A 14518-nucleotide genomic window follows, 5' to 3' on the forward strand; every position below is an offset into this window, starting at 1 on the left:
AAATATTACAATTAAAAAAAGAAAAATCAAAGCACCAGACCGCCTGTGTAACTATAAACTGGTAACCTGTAAAGGCTTTTAAAGCATTGCCTATGGATAATTCAGTTTCCTGGTTTGTCACTATTCCACGGGCATGCACAATTTTAAAGCATGACATGCTTGGCATCTATTTGCTCGATGTGACATCATATTTTATATTTTACCAAACAATTGGGTATTATATTGTGTTTGTGTGCACTAAAATGCATTAAAGTATATTTTTCCCCAAAAATTTGAGATGAAAAAACTGCTGTGCAAATACTGTAAATAATAACGCCCATTATTTTATTCTCTAGGGCCTCTGACCCAAAAAATTATAATTTTTACATGTATGAGAGAAATGTCAGAATTGGCCTGGGTGGCAAATGGTTAAAATTCAATGATAGAGGGTTTTTTTTTTCTGCAATTAACCTCTATCAACATACCGCATCTGCATATTACGTTCACTTGTTTTGAAAAACACAATAAAACATACTAATCTGTCTATATGTTGGAAAATTAATTGTATTACTTTTGGGAGGTGATGAAATGACTATGTATCCACAAGGTGGGATTTGTCTGTGATATTACACTGTAGGGAACGTCTCCCAAGCTGAAAGTCTTGTCGGTGGAAAGACTATAAATTATCAACAAATCAAGACAATTGCCCTCATCAGAGACTGGCTGTGGACACAGATATTTCAAGTCAATTATTTCCAGGACATATGGAATCATGTAATAGTCCATCACTTCTACAACATAAATTGTTTCATTCTAATACATGGGTAAAGAAGAACTATTTTACAATTATTTTACAAATACTTCTACTGCTCTACTTTTACTCTCAGTGAAATGTATTTTCATACAGAGACATAAACGCTGCCATTTGTGTTTATATATACAGTATACAGCAAGTTTATGTAATTACTATTTGTTGTAAAATTTTATTTTCACTATTGTTATTAATATTCTATTACTATTAGCGCCGGTTCACACTACCGCGACGCTACTTAGTCTATGGCGGTCGCCTCCTGGTCGCCCCAAAGAAGCTCCGGACCCTTTTTCTAGGTCGGAGCGACTTGTGTCGCTCCTATTAGAACGGGTCCGTGGCTTCCCTATGGGAGGCGACCTGCGGCGACCTGTGAGGCGACCAGGTCGCCTCACAGGTCGCCCTAGTGTGAACCGGCACTTAAAGTACATATTAAAAAGTCAATGGAAAAAATATATATCTATATACTATATAATATATATATATATATATATATATATATACACTGTGAATAAATACATATATACATATTGTCAAAAGTATTGGGAAGCCTGCCTTTACATGCACATGAACTTTAATGGCATCCCAATCCTTTGCAGCTATAACAGATTCAACTCTTTTGGCAAGGCTGTCCACAACGTTTAGGAGTGTTTCTATGGAAATGTTTGACCATTCTCCCAGAAGCGCATTTGTGAGGTCAGACACTGATGTTGGACGAGAATTCCTGGCTCGCAGTCTGTGCTCTAATTCATCCCAAAGGTGTTCTATTGGGTTGAGGTTAGGACTCTGTGCAGGCCAGTCAAGTTCCAACACCCCAAAACTCACTCATATATGTCTTAATGGACCTTGCTTTGTGCACTGATGCACAGTCACGGGCGGACTGGGCCTTCTTTTTAGCACTGATCACTGTATTGGTGTCACTGGTCCCCAAAAAGTGTCACTTAGTGTGTCAGATTTGTCTGCCGCAATGTCGCAGTCCAGCGAAAAATCGCTCATAGTCGCCCTTACTAGTAAAAACAATAAAAAAAAATAAAAAAATGTAAAAATGTATCCCATAGTTTGTAGACACGATACATTTTGTGCAAACCATCAATATACACTTATTAGGATTTTTTTTACCAAAAATATGTAGCAGAATACATATTAGCCTAAATTGATGAAAACATTTTATTTTTTTAATTTTTTATTGGATGTTTTATAGCAGAAAGTAAAAAATATTGTTTTTTGTTTTCAAAATTGTCAGCTTTTTTTTTGTTTATAGCCCAAAAATCAAAACCGCAGAGGTGGTCAAATACCACCAAAAGAAAGCTCTATTTGTGGAAAAAAAGGACATCAATTTTATTTAGGTACAGCGTTGCATGACCGTGCAATTTTCAGTTAAAGTAATGCAGTGCCGTATCACAAAAAATGGCCTGGTCATTAAGGGGGCAAATCCTTCCGGTCCAGAACTGGTTAAGTGTATTGTGTACATACATTACTTTCATTTGTTAAAACTAGATTTTATTTTTGTTAAACCTCCTTTGTTGCTATTAAAATTAAATTATGATACCACATTTTATCATATTTGTCTTCCTACATAACCTCAATATCAGTTTTAAAACCAGGTGGGCATGGATGGTGAGCTGATTGGGTGGTTCAATGGGCCACTTGACTGGACTTGCCCCCGAGGCCTAAGGCTGCCAGCCTTCCCCTGTACACAGTCATGTTGGAACAGGAAGGGGCCATCTCCAAACTCTTCCCACAATGTTGGGAGCATAAAATTGTCCAAAATGTCTTGGTATGTTGATGCCTTAAGAGTTCCCTTCACTAAGGGGCCAAGCCCAACCCCTGAAAAACAACCCCACACCATAATCCTCCTTCCACCAAATGATTTGGACCAGTGCACAAAGCAAGGTCCATAAAGACAAGGAGTGGACTACGGCCGGTGTCATTGCTTCAAGAACCACCACCCACAGACGTATCCAGGAAATGGGCTACAACTGTCGCATTCCTTGTGTCATGCCACTCCTGAACCAGAGACAACGTCGGAAGCGTCTCACTTAGGCTAAGGAAAAAAAGGACTGGACTGTTATTTAGTGGTCCAAAGTCCTCTTTTCGGATGAAAGTCAATTTTGCATTTCATTTGGAAATCAAGGTCCCAGAGTCTGGTGGAAGAGGGTAGAGGCACAGAATCCAGTTTCCACAGTCCTAGGGTGACACTAACACATTCTTCTGCATCAGGACAACAGGAAGAAGATATGACTATGGAACCCTGCCACTTTCCTATTGCCCATAATATAATGATGCATGGTTCTGTAGTCCTCAGAGAAAATTTTACTTAATAACAGTCAGCACAGACAGAGAGTAAAGGAAAGTATCTGTTCACAAGATTTATGGCCAGATCAAAAGGTATTTTTTGAACATAATAAATAAAGATAACAAAAAGCATTCAGTGGTATATTTAGCAGACCAAAGTGGAGAAAATAAGTGAGTTTGCATACACCTTAAAAAGTAATAGGTAGGGCTATTTTTATTACATTATTAAATTTTATTTTAAAATAGATTTATCCTGATGCCTTAAGAGTTCCCTTCACTAAGGGGCCAAGCCCAACCCCTGAAAAACAACCCCACACCATAATCCTTCTTCCACCAAATGATTTGGACCAGTGCACAAAGCAAGGTCCATAAAGACAAGGAGTGGACTACGGCCGGTGTCATTGCTTCAAGAACCACCTGATCTGGCCAGAAATCTTGTGAACAGATACTTTCCTTTACTCTCTGTCTGTGCTGACTGTTATTAAGTAAAATCTCATGAGCTGTAACATGTCATTAAATGTTTGGTTTTTTTTTTAAATCTTATTAAAGTGGAAATGAATGTACCAATTTAACTGTTTCCCCCCCAAAAAGCTCAAGTTAGAAATGTTCAATAAATGTTATTAATTTCTTTATCAGACATACTAATGTTGTTTCATGTGGTATTTTAATTTACATTCGCCCTACTAGCACATGTTCAGTATATGCTACATTGAAGGCATGCTTCTGGTGGTCACATCTGCTTTTGTCAGATCAAGCCCTCAAATGGATGATGTCATAGCTGGTCATGGGTGCAGCACCAGGTCATCTGTAGATCTAAACAGAGGCTAAGACAATGCCATCTTCCACTGCAAAAGCATAATAAGGTATAGTTCCACTTAAATCTGCAGCTTTCATTAAAATCATCCCTAGTGGTCCTGCCATCAAAAGTTCTTGATCAGGCATTGCCTGTTATGTGGTGACAGCTGTCTTCCAACTATGCCCTTAGATTGTCACTCTATCATATCACATGCACCCCTGGTGGAGACTACAAGAAGCTGTGCTGACATTGGCATGGGCTGTACCGGTATTGGACCAGTGTGCTGTCCATCATAGGAGAGGATCCAGAAGGCGAGACCTTGTTTGACAGCGGCCGGCTCTCCTCCCAATTCAGGCTGTGATCCCAGTATAGTGTGTCATTTTCTGCACAGCTTTGTTTAATGCTTGATAGCTTCTCCTTTTCTGAGTGCATTTAGTTTTTGTTTTTAATAGGCCTAGTTATGTAAATACGTTGTCCCAATCTTGGCATGAGACAGCACATTTCAGAATAAAGATGAGCCAGGAAGTTACTGGATGATCTTCAGCTGATACCCTTCTACCAGAACTTGCATCTGTTCCTGATATGCTTAAAGTGGAGTTCCACCCAAATGTGGAACTACCGCACATTTGCTTCCTCCCCCCCCTCGGGTGCCACATTTGGCACCTTTCAGGGGTAGGGGGAACGGGTACCTGTTTTTGACAGGTACCCTTCCCCATTTCTGGGAATGGCGCCACGGCGAAGTAAGGACCCTTCCTCCTACCCTTCGCCGCCGAGCCAATCCGAATGCCCAGGAAAAATACTTTAGAAAAGGTTCACAAAAAAAAAGAAAAACAATATACAGTGAGGTAAGATGTCAAACATACTTAAAACAGACGTTGGTAATGTGTTTTTTATTCACGCTTTAGGGTACTATCAGGGGAGTACTCTCTGTGAGTGGTCATAAATACCTTTAGGTGTTAGACTCACTCATAATTTAGCATTAACCACTTAAGCCCCGGAGGATTTGGCTGCTAAAGGACCAGGGTTTTTTTTGCGATTTTTTACTGCGTAACTTTAACGGACAATTGCGCGGTCGTGCGACGCTGTACCTAAACGAATTTGACGTCCTTTTTTTCCCACAAACAGAGCTTTCTTTTGGTGGTATTTGATCACCTGTGCGATTTTTTGATCACGCGCTATAAACAAAAAAAGAGCGTAAATTTTGCAAAAATAATATTTTTCACATTTTTTTATATGAAATTCCCCAAAAAAAAAAGTAAAAATCAAAATTTTTTAACATTTTTCGGCCAATTTGTTTTATGCTACCTATGTTTGGTAAAAAAAATCGCAAAAAGTGTATTTTGATTGGTTTGCGCAAAAGTTATCGCGTTTACTAACAAAGGGAAAGATTTTTGTCATTTTTGGTGTTTTTTTTTTTAACGCGTAATGGCGGCGATCTGCGATTTTTTTTTTCGGTACTGCGACATTGCGGCGGACAGATCGGACCCTTGACTGACATTTTTGACACTTTTGGGGTTACCAGTGACATTACTGCAGTAATCAGTGCTATACATATGCACTGTTACTGCAAAAATGACACTGGCAGGGAAGGGGTTAACTTTATTGGACAGGGAGGGGTTAAGTGTGTCGTAGGGGCGTGCTTCTAACTGTGTAGGGACATTCCTATTGGTGTAAAAGCAAAGATCCACCGTTCTACATAGTAGAACGGACAGATCTTCACTTTTACACAGGGAGAACTGACAGGCAGCTTGTTTACACAAGCTGCTCTGTCTTTCTCCCTTCACAGGAGCGATCGCAGTGTGACTGGCGGACATCGAGTCCGCCGGTCACACGCACTGACTTGCCTGTGAACGAGCCGCGGCGGGCGCGCGCCTCGGCGGGCGCGCGCCCGCCCGCGATAGGCTCGCAAGTCAGTGACAGGCGAGTGACATACCGATACGTCACTCTGCCTGGCCGGGGCTGACCGCCGCAGTATATAGTCGTGCGGCGGTCGGCAACCGGTTAAAGCACTTAAAGTGAAACTTAAAAAAAAAAAAAGGCTTTGGAATACAGAGTGAAAAAAAATGAATATCAAAAAACTGTTTTAAATTGTCATAAAAATATATATTTATTTTCATTAAAATCTTTTTTATTTTTTGGGCAATAACATGGTGTGAGTGGATTTGTGCCAATCACAGGCTGTCACACCCATCTAGCCTGTGTCTTTTGTGTGTACAGTATGTGCTTAGAATTAGAGGGAGGTGAAGCCTCCATCAATCAAGATGTGACATCCCAACCCCATTTTGTTTATCTGTTTAGTGGGTATGGAGGAGAAGGGAGGGATAGGGCTGTCCTTACCCAGTATGTACATCCACATGTGTGACTCTATAGTCACACGGGCTGCTCAGATGTGATCAAGGAGGAAACACACTGAAATCTAAGCATGTGCACTAGCTGCCAACAGTTGCTCTGCAGAATCCCCAGCTGCAGCTGGGACATGGACTGGAGGGCGGGATAGAGAACAGCAGGATCGGCATGGTTTTTGCAGAAAACTAATGCAATAGTGACAGAGTAGGAACAGCATGTACAGTAAGGCTACATTTATAGATATTTTTTTAATTATGGTGGTTTATTGACACTTTAACATGAAACATTTGGATCTTTAGGTCCAATTTCAGTTTGAATCCTGGGAGCAACCAGTACTTGTCACTGGACAGTAAATAAGACACAAGCAGCTTAAAAAAACTACAATTTATCGCTCTCACTGTTATTTTTTTTTAATAAATCAAGGGCATGAAATATCTTGCATGAACTTAGCTATATTTTTGTATTTTCATCTATTACTATTAATTAATTTAGTCTAATTTATTATTTTATTCCTAGAAATAATGAATTCCACTAACCAACACAAAGTCCTAGCGTTCACAATCTTGGGATTGGCCAGTTTCCCCAGCCTCAGCATTGCCCTATTTCTTCTCCTTCTCATTATCTACATTCTTATATTGCTGGCAAACCTGTCTATCATAATGGCAGTCCATTTTGAAGCACGTCTCCATTCAGCCATGTACTATTTTCTAAGCAGGTTATCTCTTGTAGACTTGTTCTATGCTACAGTTACCATCCCCAAAATTTTATCTGACTTCCATTCCAAAACCAACACAATCTCCTTTAATTCCTGCATCACCCAGCTGTTCTTCCTGCATTTCTTTGCAGGAACAGAGTGCATTCTCCTAACGGTCATGTCCTATGACCGCTACATTGCTATCTGCTACCCCTTGCGCTATTCCAGTATTATGAACAAGACTGTCTGTCATTGGCTCGAGTTTGTTTGTTGGGCCACCAGTTTTTTACATTCACTAATTCAGATCATCATGACATGTCAACTGAACTTTTGTGGACCAAATCAAATAGAGCATTTCTTTTGTGACATCCACCCTTTGTCGGTACTGGCCTGTTCAGATATTTTACTCATCGAAATAGTATATGTGGCCAACAGTGGGCTGATTTCTGTGCTTTGCTTCCTTGTGTTACTTATGTCTTACATGGGTATCATTAAAACCATACTTAAAGCCCGATCTGAAGAGGGGCTAGGAAAAGCCTTTTCGACTTGTGCTGCGCACCTCGCTGTTGTCACCCTTTTTTTTGGGTCTAGTGTCTTCATATATTTAAGACCCTCTGTATCATATAAAGTAGATAAAGTGGTGTCTGTATTTTATACAATGGTAACACCCCTACTGAACCCAATTATTTACACGTTAAGAAACAAAGAGGTAAAGACTGCTATTAAATTAATTTTATGCAAGAAAATACTACAAAAAGAACAATAAATAGAAGAAAGTTTGAATTTACATTGTATGCTGTTTATCAGAGATAAATATGAATATAAGTATATTCAGAGATTTACTGCATAAAATCACTCTCTATTAGGCTGTTGTTCTTTTCTTAGCAAATACAGTACTGTAGAAAATTTTTAGGCACTTGTAAATCACAAGTATATTGCAGCTTACCCATCCTTAAATGTGGTGGCTGCATTCGTTTTATCCCTAAGGCATTTATCCTTTATTTTCTCTAGGCGAATAAGTCGGTAACAAACATGTTCTCTTAGGTATCTTTTACACGTGTGTTGATTATGAAGAATGCAGCAATTCCCAGTAACCACTTGCTGTCCACTAACAGCACATTTAGTGCTAGTGGGCAGCATCCACTCGCCCCCTGCTAACCTGTTGTGTGTTTGTCAGCAGGTTACAGCCAATCATTTTGGCTGTATGTAAAAATGCATTGGTAAATGGTGTGTAAATTAAACAACAAAGTGTCAACAATGATGCTGTGCTGGAAAACCACCAAAATAAATAAACAGTGATGCAAACTATGCAAAAAAAATTCTTTTTTAAACAAAGAGTCTCTCAATATGTGAATAAGTGACTGTGCACGAAAAGGGAGCTCTAATCAAAGAGTCACTGAAGTAGGTGAATAGATGAATTAAAGTGACATCTTCAAATCTTGCAACTGCAAACCAGCACCACGTGGTCCAAAGTGAAAAGGAGATGAAGTGGCCCCTTACCATATGCACTTTAAATAAAATCGTGAAATAACCAAAAATTCACAATCTCAGTGGTAAACCATGTCTGGTGTCACCCGGTGGTAAAATAGGCTTCTTACCAGATAATAATGGAGGGCAGACTTTGAACCAAATGGATAGTATATAACTTCCTAAGCCCAGATAGTACATAAGAATGGCTCCAGCTCTTGACACATATGGTCCTCTTCACTTCACAATGGAGTATGGGGCTCACATATGCAGATGGTGGTGCCTATTAAATGTGTAACTCCACCCAGAGATAGGAAAATAGACCGCCAATAGTGCATTATCCTTGACAACAAATGTATTTAAACAAGAGATAAACTTACATGGTGACTAGGATTGAGCGAACACGGACTGTATTATTCGTGTTCATACCGAATAATTGGATTTTTGTTACCCGAACACGGACCCGAAAACTTTACTGTATATTCGGGTAAAAATCCGTGTTCGGTCGTTTTATTTCCGGGTTTTGCATGCTTTGGCGCGCTTTTCATGGCGGGCTTTCAACAGCCAATCAACAAGCGTTTAACTGGTGTGCCTAAGCCATCCCAGCCATGCCTACAAATGTATCAGTAGCTGTGATTGGCCGTCTGAAGCATGTGACCAAGTCTTTATAAGTTCGAGGCAGCGCCGCTGCGGCGTCATTCTGCTGTTTAGTTCAGGGAGAGAGCACACATCAACGTGCTGGCTGCTGATTAGGGACAGACAGGAAAAAAAAAACATTTGTGTCCGGATAGAATTGAGGGACAGGTCGGAGTGTGTTAGGCAGGGCGAGTTGTAGGCATTTTAGGGAGAGAGTCTGCTGATTTTTAGGGTCAGTGTGTTCTACAAACTACAATCGATATTGCTGTGTGGGGTGGGGTTTGCAGTGACCGATCTACGATCTTAGCAATCCTTTTAGGGACAGAGTCTGCTGATTTTTAGGGTCAGACAGTGCGTTCTACAAACTACAATCGATATTGCTGTGTGGGGTGGGGTTTGCAGTGACCGATCTACGATCTTAGCAATCCTTTTAGGGACAGAGTCTGCTGATTTTTAGGGTCAGACAGTGTGTTCTACAAACTACAATCGATATTGCTGTGTGGGGTGGGGTTTGCAGTGACCGATCTACGATCTTAGCAATCCTTTTAGGGACAGAGTCTGCTGATTTTTAGGGTCAGTGTGTTCTACAAACTACAATCGATATTGCTGTGTGGGGTGGGGTTTGCAGTGACCGATCTACGATCTTATCAATCCTTTTAGGGAGAGAGTCTGCTGATTTTTAGGGTCAGTGTGTTCTACAAACTACAATCGATATTGCTGTGTGGGGTGGGATAGGAGATAGGCAGGTGTCAGTGGTCCACATCCCTTTTGCTGTGTGTGGGCTGCAGTGAACACAATCTTTTTGGGCTGCAGTAAACACGATCTTTTTGGGGTGCAGTGAACACAATCTTTTTGGGGTACAGTGAACACAATCTTTTTGGGGTGCTGGCTGCTGATTAGGGACAGACAGGAAAAAAAAACATTTGTGTCCGGATAGAATTGAGGGACAGGTCGGAGTGTGTTAGGCAGGGCGAGTTGTAGGCATTTTAGGGAGAGAGTCTGCTGATTTTTAGGGTCAGTGTGTTCTACAAACTACAATCGATATTGCTGTGTGGGGTGGGGTTTGCAGTGACCGATCTACAATCTTATCAATCCTTTTAGGGACAGAGTCTGCTGATTTTTAGGGTCAGACAGTGTGTTCTACAAACTACAATCGATATTGCTGTGTGGTGTGGGATAGGAGATAGGCAGGTGTCAGTGGTCCACATCCATTTTGCTGTGTGTGGGCTGCAGTGAACACAATCTTTTTGGGGTGCAGTGAACACAATCTTTTTGGGGTGCAGTGAACACAATCTTTTTGGGGTGCAGTGAACACAATCTTTTTTGCCCACTGATGAGGAGGGATTAAAGTATTTTTCTATCAGGCACTGTGTGCAGCATTTTTCTTTCAGCTGTGCTGTGCTGAGTGACTGATCATACACTGCTGTGTTCAGTTCACATGTGCTAATATTGAGTGGTTTCAAAAATCATACACTTTTTTTCTATTCCACTATTCAATATACAGCCTTGGGTTAAAAAAAATTAAATTGTGGCCTGCAGCAGAGCTGAATGATATTTGGGGTTTTTGGGGTTCATCTCATACTTCTGAAGATTTGAGGGTGCTGCCTGTTCCATACTCCTCCTACTCCTTATTCAGCCTTTTAGGGGTACAAACAATAGTAATTGGGGCCTAGTGTGGTTTTGTACGTGTGAGATACATACACTTTTTTTGATCATATTTCCTATTCCGCTATTCAATAAAAACCTTTGGGGATCAATTAAATTGCGGGATAGTTTGTGTTGGTACGTGTGAGATCCACCTTTCCAAGTTTTTGGGGTTCATCTCATACTTCTGAAGATTTGAGGGTGCTGCCTGTTCCATACTCCTCCTACTCCTCATTCAGCCTTTTAGGGGTACAAACAATAGTAATAGGGGCCTAGTGTGGTTTTGTACGTGTGAGATACATACACTTTTTTTGATCATATTTCCTATTCCGCTATTCAATAAAAACCTTTGGGGATCAATTAAATTGCGGGATAGTTTGTGTTGGTACGTGTGAGATCCACCTTTCCAAGTTTTTGGGGTTCATCTCATACTTCTAAAGATTTGAGGATGCTGCCTGTTCCATACTCCTCCTACTCCTCATTCAGCCTTTTAGGGGTACAAACAATAGTAATTGGGGCCTAGTGTGGTTTTGTACGTGTGAGATACATACACTTTTTTTGATCATATTTCCTATTCCGCTATTCAATAAAAACCTTTGGGGATCAATTAAATTGCGGGATAGTTTGTGTTGGTACGTGTGAGATCCACCTTTCCAAGTTTTTGGGGTTCATCTCATACTTCTGAAGATTTGAGGGTGCTGCCTGTTCCAAACTCCTCCTACTCCTCATCCTGCCTTTAGGGGTACAAACAATAGTAATTGGGGCCTAGTGTGCTTCTGTACGTGTGAGATACATACACTTTTTTTGATCATATTTTCTATTCCGCTATTTAATCAAAACCTTTGGGTATAAACAATTAAATTGCGGGATAGTCTGTGTCGGTACGTGTGAGATACACCTTTCCAATTTTTGGGGCGCATCTCATACTGCCGAGGATTTGAGGGTGCTTCAGTCTGCCTCCTGCCTGTTCCGAACTCCTCCTACTCCTCATCCTGCCTTTAGGGTACAAAAAATTGTAATCGGGGCCTAGATTGTGTTTGTACGTGTGAGATACACCGTTTTGTAAAATTTGTCCTATTCGGCTATTCAATATACACCCTGTTTGAGTGTAAAAAATTAAATTGCGGGATAGTCTGTATCGGTACATGTGAGATACACCTTTTTAAATTTGTTTGGCGTATCTCCTTCTACCGCCGAGGATTGCAGGGCGCTTTAGTTTGGCTCCTGTTCCCAACTCCTCCTACTCCTCTTCCTCATCCTGCCTTTAGGGTACAAAAAATTGTAATCGGGGTCTAGTTGGTGTTTGTACGTGTGAGATACACCATTTTGTAAAATTTGTCCTATTCCGCTATTCAATATACACCCTGTTTGAGTGTAAAAAATTAAATTGCGGGATAGTCTGTATCGGTACATGTGAGATACACCTTTTTAAATTTGTTTGGCGCATCTCCTTCTACCGCCGAGGATTGCAGGGCGCTTCAGTTTGCCTCCTGTTCCCAACTCCTCCTACTCCTCTTCCTCATCCTGCCTTTAGGGTACAAAAAATTGTAATTGGGGCCTAGTCTGTGTTTGTACGTGTGAGATACACCGTATTATAACATTTTTCCTATTCCGCTATTCAATATACACCCTTTTGGAGTGTAAGAAAATTAAATTACGGCATAGTCTGTATTGGTACGTGTGAGATACACCTTTTAAATTTGTTTGGCGCATCTCCTTCCACCGCCAAGGATTGCAGGGCGCTTCAGTTTGCCTCCTGTTCCCAACTCCTCCTACTCCTCTTCCTCATCCTCCCTTTAGGGTACAAAAAATTTTAATTAGGGCCTAGTCTGTGTTTGTACGTGTGAGATACACCGTTTTTTTATCCTTTTTCCTATTCCGCTATTCAATATACACCCTTTTGGGGTAAAAAACATTAAATTGCGGCATAGTTTGCATATTTGACTGTCAGATACACCCGTGCGATACTGTTGTTGTTTTGTTCCGCTATTCAATAAACACCTTTCTAGGGCAAGATCATAAATTACAGAAATATGAGGAGACCGTCAAATAGGGGCCGTGGCCTGGGTCGTGGTGCTGCTGGTAGAGCTCCTGTTGCAAGGAGAGGACGTGGTCGATCTGTGCCAGCTACACGCACAAGTGAAACACCTTCCACAAGTGTGAGTAGGCGACAGAACCTGCATCAGTATTTGGTAGGGCATAATGCGCCTCTAGACGTGATGAGGCCTGAAGAAGTACAGGCGATAGTAGATTGGGTTGCTGACAGTGCCTCCAGTTCCTTCACATTGTCTCCCACCCAGTCTACTGCAGAAAGGTCAGAGTTGGCACCTGCAGCCAATGTCCAACCATCTTTCACCTCACCCCCTTGGAAATCAGGCAAGCAGTCTGAGCCCCAATCCATACAGCAGTCTCTTGTTCTTTTTGAGGACTCTGTCAGCAGGGTTTCCCAGGGCCATCCACCTAGCCCTGCCCCAGAAGTTGAAGAGATTGAGTGCAGCGATGCCCAACCACTTATTTCTCAAGATGAGTACATGCAAGGACCATCGCAGCACGTCTCCGATGATGACGAAACGCAGGTGCCAACTGCTGCGGCGTTCAGCATTGTGGAGACCGACAAGGAGGGCAGGGGTGAAGACTGGGTGGAAGATGATGTGGAGGACGATGAGGTCCTCGACCCCACATGGAATGAACGTCATGCAGGTGACCTGAGTAGTTTGGAGGAAGAGGCGGTGGTCGCACAGAGCCACCAGCACAGCAGAAGAGGGAGCAGGGTGCAGAAGCGGAGCGGCCGTGCCCTAGACACTACGCCCTCTACTGCCCAACGCAGCAAGGGAACGAGCGCACCAAAGTCAGCTCAAAGGAGTTCTCTAGCGTGGAAGTTCTTTAGAAAATGTGCTGATGACAGGACACGAGTGGTTTGCACCCTGTGCAATCACAGCCTGAAGCGAGGCATAAACCTTCTCAACCTGAGCACAACCTGCATGATCAGGCATCTAAGTGCAAAGCACGAGCTGCAGTGGAGTAGACACCTTCAAAACCAAGAAACGTCTCTGGCTCATCCTGCTTCCTCTTCTGCTGCAGTCTCGGCCGCTCCAGCCACATCTGTAGTGATACCGGCACCTGCCACCCCGCAAACAGAGGATCTGTCAGCAACACCACCACCTGGGTCACCAACCATCTCCACAATGTCCCGTGGAAGCGTTCAGCTTTCCATCTCCCAAACACTTGAGAGGAAGAGGAAGTACCCCCCTACCCACCCGCGATCCCTGGCCCTGAATGCCAGCATTTCAAAATTCTTGGCCTTTGAAATGCTGTCATTCCGTCTGGTGGAGACGCACAGTTTTAAAAACCTTATGTCGGTGGCTGTCCCACAGTACGTCGTGCCCAGCCGCCACTACTTTTCCAGGCAAGCAATCCCTTCCCTGCACAACCAAGTGGGGGAAAAAATCAGGTGTGCACTGCGCAACGCCATCTCTGGCAAGGTCCACCTAACTACAGATACGTGGACCAGTAAGCACGGTCAGGGGCGTTATATCTCCCTAACGGCACACTGGGTAAATGCAGTGGCGGATGGGCCTGAGGCGGATAGCAATTTGGCGCATGTCCTTCCACCACCAAGGATTGCAGGGCGCTTCAGTTTGCCTCCTGTTCCTAACTCCTCCTACTCCGCTTCCTCATCCTCTACCGCCTCCTCATCCGGACAGCGTAACACCTTCACCACCAACTTCAGCACGGCCAGGGGTAAACGACAGCAGCCAGTTTTAAAACTTGCCTGTTTGGGGGACAAACCAGACACCGCGCAGGAGTTGTGGAGGAGCATGGAACAGCAGAAAAATGAGTGGTTGCTGCCAGC

At 42.4% G+C, this 14518-nt stretch overlaps 1 protein-coding gene across 1 annotated transcript; it reads left to right on the forward strand.

The window, feature by feature from the left end:
* Window positions 1-6745: 6745 nt before the first annotated feature.
* Window positions 6746-7684, forward strand: LOC309568886 (olfactory receptor 4Q3-like; the record flags this gene model as incomplete). The annotated part of the gene is made up of 1 exon (XM_082274667.1): window positions 6746-7684. The coding sequence occupies one exon, from the start codon at window positions 6746-6748 to the stop codon at window positions 7682-7684; it is 939 nt and encodes a 312-aa protein (XP_082130793.1).
* Between the last annotated feature and the right edge of the window lie 6834 nt (window positions 7685-14518).

Source organism: Pelophylax lessonae (genome assembly GCF_965119305.1).
Source record: "Pelophylax lessonae genome assembly, chromosome: 12".
Lineage (NCBI taxonomy): Eukaryota > Metazoa > Chordata > Amphibia > Anura > Ranidae > Pelophylax > Pelophylax lessonae.